This window comes from Somniosus microcephalus, unplaced genomic scaffold, assembly GCF_052327205.1.
Source record: "Somniosus microcephalus isolate GS21.2 unplaced genomic scaffold, FLI_Smic_1.0 unresolved_chr6, whole genome shotgun sequence".
Lineage (NCBI taxonomy): Eukaryota > Metazoa > Chordata > Chondrichthyes > Squaliformes > Somniosidae > Somniosus > Somniosus microcephalus.
The window spans coordinates 35,601,468-35,621,836 of NW_028225184.1; the positions used below are offsets into that span (position 1 = coordinate 35,601,468).

The 20,369-nt window shown below is 43.8% G+C and overlaps 1 protein-coding gene across 1 annotated transcript; it reads right to left on the minus strand.

Annotated features, from left to right (window-relative positions):
* Positions 1-2,688: 2,688 nt before the first annotated feature.
* LOC147087197 (histone H2B 7-like) lies at positions 2,689-3,063 on the minus strand. Its single transcript, XM_085978109.1, has one exon. It carries the CDS (start codon positions 2,932-2,934, stop codon positions 2,689-2,691), a length of 246 nt encoding a protein of 81 aa, XP_085834235.1. The 5' UTR covers positions 2,935-3,063.
* Between the last annotated feature and the right edge of the window lie 17,306 nt (positions 3,064-20,369).

Genomic DNA, 20,369 nt, shown 5'->3' on the forward strand with positions numbered 1-20,369 from the left:
GTACAGGTAGCATCTACCCCAGAATCAGCAGCATCGGAAGCTGATGAACCAACCGACGACAGGGGGCCAGAATCACCTCCGCACCAAGAGCAAGACACTCGGGAAAGGCGCTATCCAGAAAGGATCAGGAAGCCTCCCCAAACACTGAATTTATAATAAACTATTTTCAGCTATTGTTGCATGTTAAAAGTGTTAAATATAATTAGTTTGATATTTAATTATTAAATAAGTGTTATGGTACTGTTAGTCTAAAAGGGGAGATATTGTAATGTATGTACCTTTAAGGGGGAGAACTACTTTTTACAGCTCATGTATACTGTAGTACCGGTAGTGACCACACCTGTATATAACGATGAGTCATAATCTGTGCAGCTCAGTTGCAGTCAGAGCCACGTTGAGTGAACACCATTTGTACCGTTCTCCGCAGTCTGTGTCTGATTATACACGGACATAACACGGTCGACTAGGCCTCTATACACTAGAATTAAGAAGAAAGAGAGGGGATCTCATTGGAACTTATAAAATTCTGACAGGTCTAGACAGACTGGATGCAGGGAGGATGTGTCCCCTGGCTGGGGAGTCTAGAACGAGGGGCCACAGTCTCAGGATACCGGGTAGGTCATTGAGGACTGAGATGAGGAGAAATTTCTTCACTCAGAGGGTGGTGAACATTAGGGAATTCTCCACCACAGAAGGCTGTGGAGGCCAAGTTACTGAATATATTTAAGAAGCAGATAGATTGATTTCTAGACACAAAATGCATCAAGGTGTATGGGCAGAGTGATGGGGCATGGTATTGAGATAGAGGATCAGCCATGAAAATATTGAATGGTGGAGCAGGCTCGATGGCCCGAATGGCCTACTCCTGCTCCTATATTTCTCTGTTTCTATGTTTAACGTTATATGGAAAAGAAAGCAACGTTGAAATTATTTTTAATTAAGTTATACCCGTTTGTATTTTGGAATCAATCTCACTCTGAACAGCATCAAATTTGGTTCCAATACTTGGAGTTTCTGATGTAAGGGCATTAATAAACGGTCAACTGCTCTGCTCACTACTATGGCACCAGTGCAAGAGATAAATCAGCCGTTTCCCTGGAATTGGGTCTGATCCGCTTCCATTGGTTCTCTCGCAGAAAAAATCCTAAACCTCAGCCCGTGAACAAACACTGTTGGATTTTGTCCTACATTTAAACTGCTTTCTTACGGGGCATTTCTCGCTTTGTGGCTGTTCACGTGACAGGATGTGAAACAATTTTACGCAGCGAGTGGTTCGGATCTGCAATGCACTGCCTGAAAGGGTGGTGGAGGCAGACTCAATCGTGGAGTTCAGAAGACAATTGGATAAACATCTGAGGGGAAAGAATCTTGCAGCTTTATTGGGGAAAGGGCGGGAGAGTGGGCTTGGCAGAAATGCTATTGTAGAGAGCAGGCACGGGCTCGACAGGCCAAATTGCCTCCTTCTGTGCTGTAACCATTCTATGATTCTATGAAGTGAGCCTGCCAGCCTTCCAGTGCCATACTAAGTGCTTGATTCCTGCAGTGAGACTGCGAACTGTCTACTTCCCATGCCAGGCTGGTCAAGTCGAGGTTGGTGGAGTGAATTTCTCATTAATATAGTGGGCAGTGTCCCCGCCTTTCTCGCAGGCGACCGGTGTTTAATTCCCCGACAGGAAGAGGTTTTATTGTTATGAAAATGAGAGTGAACGAAATTGGCAATTGAACTTGCAGTGTAAAAAATGTCTCCTCATCTCCCTTCTGGTTCTTTAGCAAATTACCTTTATTCTGTGTCCTTTGGTTACACACCTTCATCAACAGCATCAGAGAGAGAGAAAGAGTATCGGTATTACACTTCCTATCAATGTGTCCATATCTCGCTCAATAACAGCAGTCAGCATTCATGTCCAGCGCTGGGTAAAGAGACAGACAGAAAGACACAATGTCAGTCTTACAATTCCTATCAATGTGTCCATATCACGCTCAATAACAGTATCCTACCTCCTTTTACAATTCAACATATAACGGAAAGCGCCAGAGAGCGACAGGGCGGAGGGAGAGTCAGAGACAGATTGAGGAAGGACAGTGAGAGACATTGATAATCTCAGCACCAGACTGACCTGTGAAGTGTCGCTTTATCCTGAAAGATCCCAGTGGAGTGACAGAAGATACGGTCTCAACTCTCACTGGTATTGGATTAGAGACAGCTATTATTAATCCCATACTCTGGTGCACGAATTTGAACAGCGACATTAAGTTTTGTGTCAAGGGATTTACGTTTCTTGAACTGATATTCTCCAATAATTAAACAAACTGTAAAAGAGAGCTAGTGAATTAAGACGGGCACATTACTCTTAAATCGGGTTTTACTGACCTCTTTCTGAGAAGGGGCGGAATATGAGCGGGTCTGACACCAAAGCGTACAAACGATCAGGGCCAGTGTTTAGTTTATGGGACATCAATTGAACAGGACACAAAGATTCTGCCAGGTAATGAAACTGCATTCCCGATAATCCTTCTACCAGATTAAACAGAAATCAGAGGGAATTAGAAAGTTCCAGAAATACACATATTAAAATCAATAGAATAAATCGATTCAACAGGCAGATGTTGGTGCAGCTTTTTCAGAGAGGCTGTGGGTGGCTCTTAAAAGATCCGCTGTGTTTTGTCTTGTCAGCACATTGTGGAGTTTTACTTGGAGCTGATGTACTTGGTCACTGCATTTGTCCTTTCCGACAAGGTGTGCTTGGCCAGCTCCCAGGGCAGTAGCAGGCGCACGATGGTCTGAATCTCCCGGGAGCTCATGGTGTGCCGTTTGTTGTAATGGGCCAGGTGGGAAGCCTCACCCTCGATGCGCTCGAAAATATCGTTCACAAACGAGTTCATGATACTCATGGCCTTGGAGGAGATGCCGGTGTCGGGGTGAACTTGCTTCATCAGTTTGTAGATGTAAATGGAATAACTCTCCTTCCTCGACTTTCTTATCTTCTAGCCGCCCTATGTTAGAGCTTTATTCAAGGTTTTCTCGGCGTCCTTCTTGGTCGCTTTCTTCTTGCCCTGCTGCATCTTGCCATAGAGGGAGTGCAAGGAAGACTGCTTCCTGGAATGGGGGGATTTTCCTATGAGGACAGATTGAGTAGACTAGGCCTAGATTCTCTAGAATTTAGAAGAAGGAGAGGTTATCTCATTGAAAAATGCAAAATTCTTACAGGGCTTTACCGGGTAGATGCCGTGAAGATGATTGGCCTGCCTGGCAGTCCAGAGGCAGGAGTCACATTCTCAAAATAAGATGCCGGCCATTAAAGACTGAGACAAGGTGAAATGTCTTCACTCAGAGGGCGGTGAATCTTTGGAATTATCTACCCTGGAGAGCTGTGGAAGTTGAGTCGTTGAGTATCTTCAAGACAGATCTCGATAGATTTTTGAATATTGTGGGTATCAAGATCAAAGGGGATAGATCATGAAAGTGGAGATGAAGTCGAAGATCAGCCATGGTCTTATTGAATGGTGGAGCGGCATCGAAGGGCGAAATGGACTACTCCTGCTCCTATTTCTTCTGCTCTTCTGTTCTTGTGTTCAAACTCAACTTCAGACCAAGAAATAACCCGAAACCGCTCCGAGAGCGGATTAAATAGACAGCCCCACAACCGTATGCTAATGAGGGATGGAGGAAGGCAGTGATTGTGATTGGGCTACTGGAAGCGATGTCACAGTGCTTCTTAAAGGTCCTCTCCTTAGATATCCTATCGGATTAAGCGGCTTCCAACAATCACAAGCTCTCACACTGCAATCAGAAAGTCAATTTCCTAAGCATTCTCTCCAGCCACAGATTATGTTGAAAGAGCCGGGCACTTTGTGAAGATACACCGGGAAATGTCGCCTATCCGTCGTTGAGAAAGGATCCTTTTGCTCAGGGGATTACCACACACATTTGATTATCCCAAGCAGTGATTTCGTGACAGTTGCGGCTCAGTGGGAAGCACCCTCGCCTCTCAGTTAGTAGGTTTGTGGATTGTAATCGCACTCCAGTGCAAAAATAAAGGTAAAAGATCCCATGAGCACAATGAAGAACAGTGGAGTTATTCCCGGTGTCCTGGCCAATATTTATCCCGTACATCACAAAGACAGATTTTCTGGTCATTATAAAATTGCTGTTTGTGTGAGCTTTCTGTGAGCAAATTGGCTGCCGTGTTTCCTACCTTACAACAGTAATTACAATTCCGAAGTCCTTCATTGGCTGTAAAGCACATCGGGACGTCCGTTGGCCATGGAAGGCGCGATATAAATGCAAGTGTTACTTTTTTATTTATTGACAATTATTATTTATATCGATTCCTGCTTCAGTGAAATTCATTGATTTGCTGAAGCTTTTTCCCCCGCTGATTCCTGTTCCTGGTTTAAATGTCGAGTCCCTCCTAGGATTTGCTTTCCTGTCCTTTTTGCTCCTCTGAATCGTTCTTCTGACCCCCTTAACGTATCGCTTTAATCCCGCGGTCAGGGGTGTGAAACGGTTACTGGGCTGAAACAAATGCGAGTCTCACAATCTGTTCAAAGGGGTTGATGTTCAGGGTTGATTATACTGTATCTGATTACAGTCCTAGGACCACAAAGGGAGCGGGACAGTCCCCAACTCCACAGAAATACTCGGTTTATTTTCCGTCCTGAAAGCTGGTGGTATAGTGGTGAGCATAGCTGCCTTCCAAGCAGATGATCGGGTAGGATTCTCAGCCATCGAAGTTTGTTGTTTTTTAATTCCATTATATCAGAATCTCCAATACTGGACATTTATATTAACATTGCTCATTTTTTCCAGAACACAAACTGGTATAATTTATATAAAAATACTTTGAACATTGCTTTCTTTTCCATATAATGTTAAGTTCTCCAGCACGAGAAATTTTTGCGATGTAGAAAGATTGGACAGGCTGGATTATTATGCTTTGGAGGAGAGGAGGCTGAGGGAAGATTTAATTGAGGTGTATAAAATTATGAGTGGTCCAGAGTTAGGACCTATTTCCCTTAGCAGAGTGAACAATAAGCAGGGGGATAGGTTTAAAGTAATTGGCAGAAGGAGTTGAGGGAAGTGGAGGAGATGTTGTTTCACCCAGAGGGTGGTACGGATCGGAAGGGTGGTAGAAGCAGAAACCCTCATCACATGTAAGAAGTTCTTGGATATGCACTTGATGTGCTATGGACCGCGAGCTGGAAAGTGGGATGGGGGCTGGAGAGGTCCTTTCTGGCCGGCACAGACACGATGGGGAAAATGGCCTCCATTCTGTGCCGTAACTTTCTATGGTTCTATGATTTAACTCAGGTTCTGCTCCATTTTATTGATATTTATTATATGTCCTGTACTGCATAGTGGAACCGGGATAGAAATACTCTGATTCAGTGAAATTCATTGATTTTCTGAAATTTTTCCCTCCGCTACACCCTGTTCCTTATTTGAAAACCGATTCCCTACCAGGGATAGTTTTATTCTTCAAAAAGCGATATACTGAAAAGGCTGGAAATCTGAAATAATAAATGAAGATGCTGGAAAGCCTCAGCAGGTCCGGCAGCATCTGAGGAGAGAGGAAGGTAGGATTAACCTTGTAGGTCTATAGATGGAACACAGATCTGAACTGTTAACCCGAGCTTCCCTTCTCCAATGATGCTGCCGGACCTGCTGAGTCTTCCCAGAATCTTCTGTTATTATTTCAGATAATTTCAGCTTCATTCTTTCTGTATTTCATCCCATTCCCCTTTGAGTGTTTCCTGTTGCTCTTTCAGCGTTCCAGTAGTTCATTCCGTATTGATGTTTTGTTTATTTGAAGTAATGTTATAAGTGTCCTGAGAAATTACACGGAAATACTACTCAATGTAGAGTAAAGTACAGGGCAAATTCCCAAATATCTGATCAATAAAGGCAAACATTATATTACGAATTATTTGTTTTTTGATTTCAATATAAAATGTAAAACAATGAGTGTAGAACATACAGACAGAAGCTATTTCCTCACATTGCACTGTTTCTGTAACCCTGAAAGATATTCCGCTCTACTGCAGTTCTCACTTCTGGCCAGTAAATGTCACCAATCTGCGGTACAGTGACGTTACCAGAACAGAGAGGGGCACAACAGAAAAAGATATATAGTAAAAGACAGCGGGGCAAATTTACAGCAATCAAATGAGTAAGGAAAAGCCTTTATTATGCCACGATTTTGTTGTTTTTACACTATGAAAAGTGTGCAACAACGCAAGAGCAGAATTTGCAGACTGAAACCATTCCTCACATTGCATATGTCCTGTTTCTGTAAACCTGACAGATTAAAATCCATTTGTTTCGCTCTTAGTCATAGAGACATAGAGTCATAGAGTTATACAGCACAGAAAGAGGCCCTTCGGCCTATCGCATCCGCGCCGGCATTCAAGCCCTGTCTAATTTAATCCCATTTTCCAGCGTTTGGACCGTAGCCTTGTATGCTATGGCATTTCAAGTGCTCATCCAAATGCTTCTTGAATGTTGTGAGGGTTCCTGCCTCTACCACCCTTTCAGGCAGTGAGTTCCAGATTCCAACCACCCTCAGGGTGAAAAAGTTCTTCCTCAAATCCCCTCTAAACCTCCTGCCCCTTACCTTGAATCTATGCCCCCTTGTTATTGACCCCTCTACTAAGGGAATATCTTCCTTTCTATCTACCCTATCTATGCCCCTCATAATTTTATGCACCTCAATCAGGTCCCCCCTCAGCCTTATCACTCTTCCAAGGAAAACAACCCCAGCCTGTCCAGTCTTTCATCATAGCTGAAGCGCTCCAGCCCAGGTAACACCCAGGTGAATCTCCTCTGCACCCTCTCCAAAGCAATCACATCTTTCCTACAGTGTGACGACCAGAACTCCACACAGTATTCCAGCTGTGGCCTCACCAGCGTTTTGTAAAGCTCCATCATAACCTCTCTGCTCTTATAGTCTATGCCTCGGCTAATGAAGGCAAGTATCCCATATGCCTTTTTAACCACCTTATTCACCTCTTCTGCTGCCTTCAGGGATCTATGTACATGCACACCAAGCTCGCTATAATCCTCTGTCTTTCCTATGGTCTTACCATTCATTGTGTATTCCCTTGCCCTGTTGGTCCCTCCAAAATGCATCACATCACACTTTTCAGGGTTAAATTCCATTTGCCACTGTTCCGCCCATCTGACCAACCCATCTATATCGTCCTGCAGGCTGAAGCTACCCTCCTCGCTATTTACCACCCCACCTATTTTCCTGTCATCTGCGAACTTACTGATCATACCTTTTACATTCTCATCCAACTAATTAATGTAGACCACAAACAGCAAGGGACGCAGCACCGATCCTTGCGGTACCCCACTGGACACAGGCTTCCAGTCACAAATGTAAGACGTCACACAACACCAGTTTATAGTCCAACAGTTTTATTTGAAATCACAAGCTTTCGGAGCGCTGCTCCTTCGTCAGGTGAAGTGGAGAGATGCATAAAGACACAGCTTATATAGTCAGAGAATAATGCCAGATGATTACATGTAATCTTTCTAACTGCCATTTATCACACCTCGGCAGAGAGACAGTCACAGCAATCAAAGGTGTGAATGGTGTCCAAACATGTTAGTCAGGAAAACATTACATCAAAGAATAATGAGGTAGGGTTACAAGGGGTCAAATGCTGCAGATGCTGGGGTCTGTATGAAAAACAAAAAACAGGCAAAAAAACATTTATTTTGCTGGAAATCACAGCAGATCCGGCCGCATCTGTGTAGAGAGAAAAAGCAAACGACGACACGAGTCTGGGTGACCCTACATCAGGTGGGGTTACATGTAACGTGACATGAACCCAAGATCCCGGTTGAGGCCAAACTCATGAGTGCGGAACTTGTCTATTAGTTTCTACTCTATGATTTTGTGTTGTCATGTATCTCAAAGGCCGCCTTGGTGAATGCTTACCCGAAGATCGGAGGCTGAATGTCCTTGACTGCTGAAGTGTTCCCTGACTGCCTGGCGATTATTGCACAGTGTCTGGTCATCCGTTGTCGCAGTGTCTGCATGGTTTCGCTGATGTACCATGCTCCGGGGCATCCTTTCCTGCAACGTATGAGGTAGACAACGTTGGCCGAGTCACATGAGTATGTACTATGTACCTGGTGGGTGGTGTCCTCACGTGTGATGATGGTATCTGTGTTGATGATCAGGCATGTCTTGCAGAGGTTGCCGTGGCAGTGTTGTGTGGTGTCGTAGTCACTGTTCTCCTGAAAGCTGGGTAATTTGCTGCAAACGATGCTCTGTTTGAGGTTAGGCCGCTGTTTCAAGGCGAGTAGTGGAGGCGTGGGGTTGGCCTTAGCGAGCTGTTCGTCGTCATCGATGACATGTTGAAGGCTGTGAAGAACATGGCGTAGTTTCTCCGCTCTGGGGATGTACTGGACGATGAAGGGTACTCTGTTGGTTGTGTCCTGTGTTTGACTTCTGAGGAGGTCTATGCGATTTTTTGCTGTGGCCCGTCGGAACTGTCATTCGACGAGTCGAGCATCATATCCCATTCGTACGAGGGCGTCTTTCAGCGTCTGTAGGTGTCCATCGCTTTCCTCCTCGTCTGAGCAGATCCTGTGTATTTGCAGGGCTTGTCCATAGGGGATGGCTTCTTTAACGTGGTTAGGGTGGAAGCTGGAGAACTGGAGCATCCTGAGGTTGTCCGTGGGCTTCCGGTAGAGTGAAGTGCTGAGGTGTCCATCTTTGATGGAGATTCGTGTGTCCAAGAATGAAACCGATTCTGAGGAGTAGTACATGGTGAGTTTGTTGGTGTGATAGAACTTGTTGATGTTGTCGTGTAGTCTTTTCAGTGATTCATCGCCGTGGGTCCATAGGAAGAAAATGTCGTCGATGTATCTGGTGTATAGAGTTGGTTGGAGGTCCTGTGCAGCGAAGAAGTCTTGCTCGAACTTGTGCATGAAGATGTTGCCGTATTTGGGTGCGAATCTGCTCCCCATGGCTGTTCCGTGTGTTTGGGTAAAGAACTGGTTGTCGAAGGTGAAGACATAGTGGTCAAGGATGAAGCAGATGAGTGGTATCCACATCCAGTCACAAAAACAAACTTCGACCATCACCCTCTGCCTTCTGCCACTAAGCCAGTTTTGGATCCAATGTGCCAAGGCATCCTGGATCCCATGGGCTCTTACCTTCTTGACCAGTCTCCTTTGCGGGACTTTATCGAAAGCCTTACTGAAATCCATGTATACCACATCCACTGCACTACCCTCATCCACACACCTAGTCTCGTTCTGCAGTTCTCGTTTGCGGTCAGTAGATGTCAGCAATCTCCGGTACAGTGAGGTTTGCAGATCAGAGAGGTACACAACAGGCAATAACTCTTCACGTTATATTAAACGGATGGGATTTACAAATACTAGGAGTTGAGATGAGCTAATATTACATTTTGTTAGACTAAACACGAGTTATAAGTTGCTAATTCATGTGAGCGTGGGATTCGTTTTATTTCTGTCATTCTCTGATACTGAGTATTGATGTGGGATTCATTCTGTTCCAGTTAGTTTCTGGTACTGCTTGTGAGTGTGGGATTCATTCTGTATCTGTTAGTCTCTGGTAATGTGTGCGAGTCATTCTGTCTCTCTCAATCTCAGGTACTGTGTGTAAGTGTGTGTTTCATTTAGCCGGTCAGTCCCTTTCACTGTAAGTGAGCGTGAAATTCAGTCTATAATTCTCAGAATCTGGAACTGTGCATGAGTTCCGTCAATCATTGCGTATCTACGAGCTCTTGGTTCTGTATGTGAGTGTGGGTTTCTCCCTGTGTCGGTCAGTAGATGGTAATATGTCTGAGTATGGGATTCATTCTGTACCTTTCAGTCTCTGGTACAGTGTGTTCGTGCGGGCTTCATTCTGTATCGGTCAGTATATGGCAATATTTCTGAGTGTGGGATTCTTTCTGTACCTGTCAGTCTCCGGTACTGTGTGTGAGTGCGGGCTTCATTCTATATCGGTCAGTAAATGGCAATATTTCTGATTGTGGGATTCATTCTGTACCTGTCAGTCTCTGGTACTGTGTGTGAGTGCGAGATTCGTTCTGTACCTCTCAGGATATGGTATAGTATGTGAGGGTCGGATTCATTCTGTTCCTGTCAGTCTTTGATGCTATGGGAGACTCATTCTGTATCTGCCAGTCAGTAGGGTTTTGAGTGTGTCTGGGATTAATGCTGCGTCAGTCAGTATTTGACATTGTAAACGAGTGTGGGATTAATGCTGTATCTAAAATTCTCTGGTATGGTTTGTGAGTGTGGAATTCGTTTTGTATTTGTCAGTCTCTAGTACAGCAAGTGAGTGTTGTATTAATTCTGTCTCTCTCAGTCTATGATAATGTGTGGATTAATTCTGTATATCAGTTTCTGGCACTGTGTGTGAGTGTGAGATTATTTCCTTAGCTCTGCCTCGTGTAGCCTATGTGAGTGTGGATATCCTTCTGTATCCTTCAGTCTCAGGATCTGAATGTGAGTGTGGGATTAATTGTGTTTCAGTCAGTATCTGGTAATGTATGTGAATGAAATGAGAGTCTCTGGGATTGTATATGAGTGCAAGATTGGTTCTGGTTCTGTCAATCTGTGGTACTGTGTGGCAGTGTGGGATTAATTCTGTATCTTTCAGTCTCTGGTTTCGTATGTGAGGGTGGGATTCATTCTGTACCTGTCAGTCGTTGATGCTATGTGAGACTCATTCTGTATCTGCCAGTCAGTGGGGTTTTGAGTGGGTCTGGGATTAATGCTATGTCAGTCAGTATTTGACACTGTAAACGTGTGTGGGATTAATGCTGTTTCTAAAATTCCCTGGTACGGTTTGTGAGTGTGGAATTCGATTTGTATTTATCAGTCTCTGGTACAGTACGTAAGTGTTGTATTAATTCTGTCTCTCTCAGTCTATGATAACGTATGGATTAATTCTGTATATCAGTTTCTGGCACTGTGTGTGAGATTATTTCCTTATATCTGCCTCGGATAATCTATGTGAGTGTGGATATCCTTCTGTATCGGAATGAGAGTGTGGGATTAATTTTTTGTCGGTCAGCATTTGGTAATGTATGTGAATGAAATGAGAGTCTCTGGGATTGTATATGAGTGCAAGATTAGTTCTGGTTCTGTCAATCTGTGGTACTGTGTGTCAGTGTGCGATTCGTTTTCTTCAGGCCCTTACACAGTAAGTGAGTGTGGGATTCATTTTGTAACACTCCGGAACTTTGCATGAGTGTTTAATTCATTCTGTATATGTTAATGCATGTCCACAGATCCTTGAAAGTAGCAGGACAGGAAGCTAATGTGGTTAAGAAGGCATACGCGATAGTTGACTTTATTAGCCAAGGCATAGAATATAACAGCAGCAATGTTATGCTTGACCTGTATAAAATCTAGTTAGACCACAGCTACAGTACTGCATGCAACTCTGATCACCAGATTACAGGAACGATGTGATTACACTAGGGAGGTTGCAGAGGAGATTTATGAGGATGTTAACTGGGCTGGGGAATTTTAACTATGAGGAAAGTTTGGAATTGTTGGGGTTGTTTTCTTTCGAACGGAGGAGGCTGAGGGGAGAGCTTTTTGAGGTGTATGAAATTATCAAGGGCCTAGATAGAATGGATATTTCCCTTAGATGAAGGGTCAATAAACAAGGTGCATATATTTAAATTAATTGGTCGGAGGTTTAGAGGGGATTTGAGAAGGAATCTTTTCACCCAGAGAGAGGAGGGGTTCTGGAACTCACTGCCTGAAAGGGTGCTAGAGGGAGAGACCCTCATGACGTTTCAAAGATACTTGGATGTGCACTTGACGTGCTGTAACCTACAAGACTACGGACCAAGAGCTGGAAAGTGGGATTAGACTGGATAGCTCTTTATGGGCGAGCACAGACAAGACAGTCCGAATCGCCTCCTTCTCTGTTGTAAATGTCAATGATTCTATGTTAATCTCAGGTTCTCAGGTTCATTTTGTGTCTGCCAGACTCTCGTACTTTATGTGACTGAAATTCGTTCTGTTTCTGTCAGCATCTGAGTCTGTGTGTGTTTGGGATTCATTCGTTATCTGTTATTCACTGGTACTGGGTGTGAGTGTGGTATTCATTCTGTCTCTGTCTCTGTCAGTTTCTGGTACTGTGTTTGTTTTGGATTAATATTTTATATGCCAATCCCTGTTACCCAGTGTAAGTGTGGGATTCATACTTTATCTGTCAGTCTCTGGTACGGTGTTTGTGCGTGAGATTGATTCTTTATCTAACAGGATCTGGCATTCTGTGTCTGATTGGGATTCCTTCTGTATCTCTAAGTATCTGCTACTCTGGTGTGTGTGTGGGATTCATTCTGTATCTGTCAATCGTTGGTACTGTGTGTGAGTGCGGGATTCATTCTGTGTCTCTCAGTCTCTGGTATTGATTGTGAATGTATACTTCAGGCTGCACTAATTGAATTCATAATGTAGCTTGCAGCTGGCATCTCTATCAGATATGTAGACAGGTATGTAAGGTATAGCTCAGTCTTTAACCTGGGTTAAATTATTGAGATCAAATCTGTACCTTTCAATCAGGTACCATTTGCCTGTTCCATCTGATATTTAATGTGTAGCAAAGGTTGCACTCTTTTGAGGTTGACACAATGACTTTCAGTCATAGAGTGGCTGTGATTTTTGACTGGCATTCCTGATTGGGAGAGATTTGGTCGATTCGGCTTATATTCGCTAGAGTTTAGAAGAATGAGAGGGGATCTCACTGAAACGTATAAATTCTAACAAGACTAGACAGACTCGATGCAGGAAGGGTATTCCCAATGGCGGGGGAGTGTAGAACCAGGGGTAACAGTCTAATGAAAAGGGGTAAGCCATTTAGGACAGAGATGAGGAAAAATTACTTCACCCAGCGAGTGATGAACCTGTGGAATTCTCTACCGCAGAAGGTAGCTGAGGCCAATTCATTAAATATATTCAAAGAGGGGTGGGAGGAGTTTTGTGTCGAGCATAAACATCGTCAGGAAGCAGTTAGACCGAATGTCCTGATTCTATTTAACAGGATCATAGATTCATAGAAAAATTACGACACAGAAGGAGGCCATTCGGCCCATCATGTCCGTGCCAGTTAGAAAAGAGCTCCCCAGCCTAATCCCACCTTCCAGCACTAGCTTCGTAGCCCTGTAGGTTATGGCTCTTCAAGTGAACATCCACATACATTAGAAATGTGGTGAGACTTTCTGCCTCTACCACCCTTTCGGGCGGTGAATTCCTGACCCCCACCAGGCTCTGAGTGATATTTGTTTCCTCATCTCCCCTCTAATTTTCTACCAACTACTTTAAATCTATACCTCTTGGACCTTGAACACTCTGCTAAGGGAAATAGGTCCTTCTTATCTACGCTCACTAGCCCCCTCAAAATTTTACACAGCACAATTAATTTTCACCTAAGCCTTCTTTGTTCCTAGGAAAGCAACCCCAGCCTATCCAATCCTTCCTCATAGCTAAGGTTTTCCATTCCTGGCACCATCCTCGTAAATCTCCTCTGCATCCTCTCCAGGGCAATTACTTCCTTGCTGCATTTCCTGTGTCACTGATGAACATGTGTGCGGGAAGGGAAGTCTATCCAGCTGCAACTACTGAAAGACCGCATTGCAGCGCTGGAGCTGTGAATGGATACATACTGGAGCATTTCTGATGCTGAGGACATCGTGGATAGCACGATTAGGGATTTGGGCACACCGCAGGTAAAGGTTGCACAGGCAGGAAGGGAATGGGTGACCACCAGGCAGAGCAGTAGGCACAGGCATGTAGTGCAGGGGTCCCCTGTGGCCATCACCCTCTCAAACAGATATACCATTTTGGATATTGTTGAGGGAAATGGCTTATCGGGGGAAGGCAGCAGCAGCCAACTTCCAGGACGGGAGGAAAAGGACTGGGAGAGCTATAGTGATAGGGGATTCTATTGCAAGGGGAATAGATAAGCGTTTCTGCGGCCTCAAACGAGACTCCAGGATGGTATGTTGCCTCCCTGGTGCAAGGATGAAGGATGTCTCTTGCTGCTGCAGGGCATTCTGGAGGGGGAGGGTGAACAACCAGTTGTCGTAGTGCATATAGGTACCAACGATATAGGTAAAAAGCGGGATGAGGTACTAGAAGCTGAATATAGGCAGTTAGGAGGTAAATTAAAAAATCGGACCTCAAAGTTAGTAATCCCAGGATTGCTACCAGTGCCACGTGCTAGTCAGAGTAGAAATAGAATGGTATTTCAGATTAATATGAGGCTGGAGGAATGGTGCAAGGGGAAGGGATTCAAATTACTGTGATATTGGAACCTGTTCTGGGGGAGGTGGGACCAGTACGAACTGGGCGGGACTGGGACCAATGTCCTAGGGGGACTGTTTGCTAGTGTTGTTGTGGAGAGTTTAAACTAAAATGGCAGGGGTTGGAAACCGCTGCATGGAGAAAGAGGAAAGGGAAGCAAGGGTAGAAACAAAAGACAGGAAGGAGAAAAGCAAAAGTGGAAGTCAGATAAATCAAGGGTGTAAATGATACAGTGCTACAGTAAATCCTAATTCTAAAAGGATTAAGAGTGCTAAGAAAACATGCCTGAAGGCTTTGTCTATTAATGCGAGGAGCATTCGTAATAAGGTGGATGAATTAGCTGCGCAAATAGATGTAAACGGATATGATGTAATAGGAATTAAGGAGACATGGCTCCAGGGTGACCAAGGCTGGGAATTCAACATCCAGCGGTATTCAATATTCAGGAAGGACGGGCAAAGAGGAAGAGGAGATGGTGTAGCACTGCTGGTTAAAGAGCAGAATAACACAATAGTAAGCAAGGATATTAGCTAGGATGATGTGGAGGCTGTATGGGTAGAGCTGAGAAATACCAAGGTGGAAAACGTTAGTGGGAGTTGTACACAGACGCCCAAACAGTAATGCTGAGGTTCGGGATAGCATTAAACAGGAAATTAGAGACAGGTGCAGAAGGACACAGCAGTTATCATGGGTGACTTTTATCGACATACAGATTGGGCTAACCAAATTAGTAACAAAACTTTGGATGAGGAATTTCTAGAGTGTATACAGGAAAGTTCCCTGGACCAATATTTCGAGAAACCAATTAGGGATCACGCCATCTTAGACTGGGTATTATGGAATCAGAAAGGATTAATTAGCATTGTTGTTGCACGAGGCCCCTTGGTGAGGGCGATCACAATATGCTAGAATTCTTCATTAAGATGGAGAGTGAAGTAGTTGAGTCAGAGACTAGGGTCCTGAATTTAAATAAAGGAAACTATGAAGGTATGAGTCGCGAGTTGGTTAGGATTAATTGGGGAATGTTACTTAAATGGTTGACGGCGGATAGGCAATGGCAAACACTTAAAGATCGCATGGATGAACTACACAATTTGTTCATCCCTGTTTGGCATAAAAATAAAACAAAAAAGTTGACTCAACCGTGGCTAACAAGGAAAATTAAGGATAGCATAAGATCCAAGTAGAGGACGTAGATAAATTGGCCAGAAAAAGCAGGAGAACCGAGGATTGGGAGCAGTTTAGGATTTATCAAAGGAGGAAAAAGGGATTAATTAAGAGAGGGAAATAGAGTATGAGAGTAACCTTGCGCGGGACATAAAAGTTTCTGTAGATATGTGAAGAGAAAAAGACTGGTGAAGTCAAGCGTAGGTCCCTTGCAATCAGAATCAGGGGAATTTATAAAGGGGAACATAGAAATGGCAAAGCAATTAAATACATACTTTGGTTCTGTCTTCACAACGGAGGACACAAATAACCTTCCAGAGATTTCGGGGAACATTGTGTCAAATGAGAGGGAGGAATTGAATGAAATAAGTATTTGTAGGGAAATGTTGTTAGGGAAATTGACAGGATTGAACGCCGCTAAATCCCTAGGGCCTGATAATCTACATCCTGGGGAACTTAAGAAAGTGGCCCTAGAAATATTAGGTGCATTGCTGGTCATCTTCCAAAATTCTATAAACTCTGAATAGTTCCCATGGATTGGATGTTAGCTAATGTAACACCACTATTTAAAAAAAAGTGGCAGAGAGAAAACGGAGTACTATAGACTGGTAAGCCTGACATCGGTTGTGGGTAAAATGCTAGAGTCTATTTTAAAAGATGTACTAGCAGAGCACTTGGCAAACAGTGACAGGATCGGACAAAGTCAACATGGATTTACAAAAGGTAAATCATGCTTGACTAATCTACTGGAATTTTTTGAGGATTTAACTGGCAGAATAGATATGGGAGAACGTGTGTATGTGGTGTATTTGGACTTACAAAAGGCATTCGATAAGGTCCCGCATAAGAGAGTGGCATGTAATGTTAAAGGACATGGGATTGGGGGTAAATACTGACTTGGAGAGAGAACTGGTTGGCAGACAGGGAGCAAAGAGCTGGAATAACGTGTCTTTTTCCCAGTGGCAGGCAGTGGCTAGTGGGGTACCGCAGGGATCGGTTCTAGGACTCCAGGTATTCACAATATATATTAATGATCTAGACGAGGGAACTAGATGTAATATCTACAGGTTTGCAGACCAGACAAAGCTGGGTGGGGGTGTGTTTTGTGAGGAGGATGCAGAGAAACTCCAGTATGATTTGGACAGGTTGGGTGATTGGGCAGATGCATGGCAGATGCAGTATAATGTGGATAAATGCAGGAAGGATGTTCCCGATGGCGGGGCAGTCAAGGACCACTGATCACAGTCTAAGGATAAGGGGAAAACAGTTTACGGCTGAGATGAGGAGGAATTTCTTCACCAAGAGAGTTGTGAACCTATGGAATTCTCTGCCACGGAAGACGGTGGAGGCCAATTCATTAAATATATTCAAGGAGTTGGATATATTTCTTAATGCTAAAGGGATCAAGGGGTATGGGGAGAAAGCAGGGACAGTGTACTGAATTTGGATGATCAGTCATTATCTCATTAAATGGCAGAACAGACTCGAGGGGCCGAATGGCCTACTCCTGCTCCTACCTTCTATCTTTCTATGTTTCTATTACCCTTTGCTTCCTGCCACTGAGCCAATTATGGATCCAATTTGCCACTCTGTCTTGGTTCCCTTGGGCTTTTACTTTTTTGACTAGCCTGCAATGTGGGTCCTTGACAAAAGCCTTGCTTCCATCCATGTAGATTACATCAAAGGCACTGCCCTCATCGGCCTTCCTTTTCACCTCATGAAATAATTCAATCAAGTAACTCAGACACAACCGTTCCTTTACAAAATCATGCTGACTGTCCTTGCTTACCTACACGTGTACAGCTCAAACTAATTTAATTTGCTCATGATCTTTAACAATATTTAGAACATTATCACTTCCGCATTTTTCTGTATTAAATAATTTAAAAACAGAACTCTTTTAGTTACATAAATTAAGTTCCAGGAAATAGGACACTGAGGAAATACAGTCTAGTGGTGGTGAAGTCGGCAGAGGGGATGTGATGCCTGAGGCACAGATTTGGGTTGAACAGCATGCTGAGGTTGTGTACAGTCAGATTAAAACTGAGCCAGCAGCCAAGGGAAAGCAGTGAGTCTGGGGCTGATTATGCAGAGTTCCTCCAGGCCCAGAAAATGATGGGATGGGATGGGTCTATGCATTTGTCAATGGGAGGAAATTCTGGCTCATCTGTGATTTAACTTTATTCGCAGTCTGGGAGCACAGCCGTGGCGCAGTGGGGGTGGGGCAGGCTAAACAATAACAACAACCTACATTTATATAGGGCATTTAACGGAGCTAAACGGTGTCATAGACAATCCACTGGAAGTTCCCCGTGTCCACACATCATGTCACCGAGTGGCAGTGCACAGATTCGAAAGGGCAGGGACTGAGGGTATATCATCATGAAATTCCAGAGAAGATCATGTGAGTGCTGGAGGATAAGCAATTGTTGGAGGTGCATTGTATAGTGTGGTGGTTCTACAATCCCAATATCCATCTTCTTCGGAAAACTCAGCCACATCACTATCTTCTCCATACCCGCAATCTCCACGACCATTGCTCCTTCATCTCTTAGCAGCCCTACTCCCATTGTGGCTAATTTTCTACTGTTTATATAAATCATAGAATGGTTTGTCAGTGCCATTTATGTTGTTTGATTTGCTCATTCCTCTGCTGTTGCATCTTAAATGTTATAACCCCCATTTAATCCGCCCATGAAAAGAACGTATCCATAGCAGAACCCAGCAATGCCAATTTGTGGCCTTTCCTATGCTCTCTCACATGTCTCAAAATTATACATTTATTATATATCACAGAACCATAGAATGATACCACACAGAATGTGTTATTTTTGCCCCTCATGTCTATGCCTGAAGGACAACTCTACTTTAATTATCCTGATAATAAACCTACTATATATAGACAAATCATTACTTTGTAAATCTATGTCTTTCCACAGTTCTAGTGCCAAGTTACGGTCTGCAGCTAACACCATTACCCTTTTCCCTTTCGTCCATCCAAAAATTTATTCACATCTTGTGTTTGTACCTAAAAATGATATTAATGCATTTTAAATGAGCTGTGAGTTTCTTCATTTGTAATCTGTGTACTTCAATATTATTTACCTCAATAAAGAATCTAATAAAATGATCAACTCCTTGCTGCTCGAGATCACTTGATTAACAGGGAAATACATTGAAGAAGCTCAATGTCTTTTAGAGGTTCCCTGTAATAATGAGCAACGTTTACTATCTAAAGAGATAGATAATCCAGTCAGCTTGTTAATGTAAGTAATGTTGACGTGGCTGACGCCGATCCCTAATTTCCTGAGAATGGGCTGTTGACCCTTGGCCTTGAACCTTTGCAGTTCCTGTACTGATTGTGCTCACACGATCCCGCAAGTTCAGGAGTTCGAGGATGGTGCATCAGTGACGATGTCGGGACGACCATATAAACATCCAGGTCAGGATGGTTGGTGCGTTGGAGATAAACGTGCAGGTATTGGTGCTACAACGACATTGCTGCTCTTGTCATTCTCGGTGAGGTGGTGGCAGAGGTTGGAGCCGCGGCCCAATAACTTTGGTCCAGTTGCTCAACCCTGGAACAAATGTAATATTTGACAATTCCAGCGGTTTAGTTTACTGAAATAAGTTGCATAAACCATAACATGATTAGACACGCTTGACCTTAATCTGTTTGTTCAAAGGACTGTAACATATTCCACTCCCACAGCACATTAGCTGCTTCCCTGGAGCTTTCCCTTTTGGTACAAATAACGGCGGCTCTGGGTGAATATTGTCCGTGTCACTATCACAAACGGGAATGCCCACTTGCCATTGCTCTCTGCTCCCAGAAAATGGAACTACCAGCCATCCTGCAGATAGTCTTCAGCTACTATCACATCCTTGCGTTCTTTGGACCTCCTGGTGAGATGTCAAATCAGATGTGCTTTTTATTGTTTGACTGCCGTGTTGTTCTTTTTGTCTGCCTGATATTGTAATGTGGGTTCTTTTCTCCTCTGGTGCAGTTCATGATTCCTTTTATTATTCTAATAAGGAGAGTGGCTCCATTTATAATATATACGGTTTTTTATGTCCTTATTGAATCTATATTATGCTCTGAGCTCCGAGGAAATCGTTTTATTCTGAATATATTCCTCCTGATTCAGGACCCCGCACAATTCAAGGTGGTAGCTCCGTTTACTGCTCTGTTCAATGGTCGCTAAGCTCAGGCACTATAACACGGCATTAAAGTTTTGAAAGTAGAAAATATACTGAAGCTATAGGGTCCTCAATGCTCAGGCATACCTCATGTGGAATGTGCCCCATGTGTCGATCTGATCTAAGGGAAAGAATAATCTGCCATGCATTCCTGGTTGAGTTGCCGGCAGTCACTTGGGCGAGGTACCGGACAGTGAATGGTACACTTGGAGTTAACTCCTTCAACAGAAGAAAGGAGAAATCTGGACGTCAATTAATAGAATGTGGCTTCCCACAGACCCTTCAGCAGGATTGTTGTGCTGATACAAAGTCTCCCAGCTTCACCATCTGATCCAGGACTGGCAATTAGGTATAAATCCGCCATGATCCAATTGAATGGCGGAACAGGCTCGAGGGGCCGCGGGGCATGCTCCTTCCCCTATGTTCCTTAAAATTCCCTCCTAATGAGTTGCCATGGCTTTGTTTGACGCACAGATCAGTTAACTGAAACAATGAATGGTAGCTCACTTCACAGAGTGACTGCCTCTTAAATGGTCCAAATCATGTTTGTTGCTGTTGAAACCCAAGATTCTATCAGAAAAATGATCCATGATAGGCCTCTCCTCCTCACTGGATCCATCCACATGATTCGCCATTTATGACTCCCATCCTCGGCTTCTTCCCTCTGCCTTTTTAGGTCCCGTCTCCT

Coding starts and splice junctions, on each gene's coding strand:
- LOC147087197 (XM_085978109.1), bottom strand. CDS start 2,934: ATGAAGCAAGTTCACCCCGACACCGGCATCTCCTCCAAGGCCATGAGT.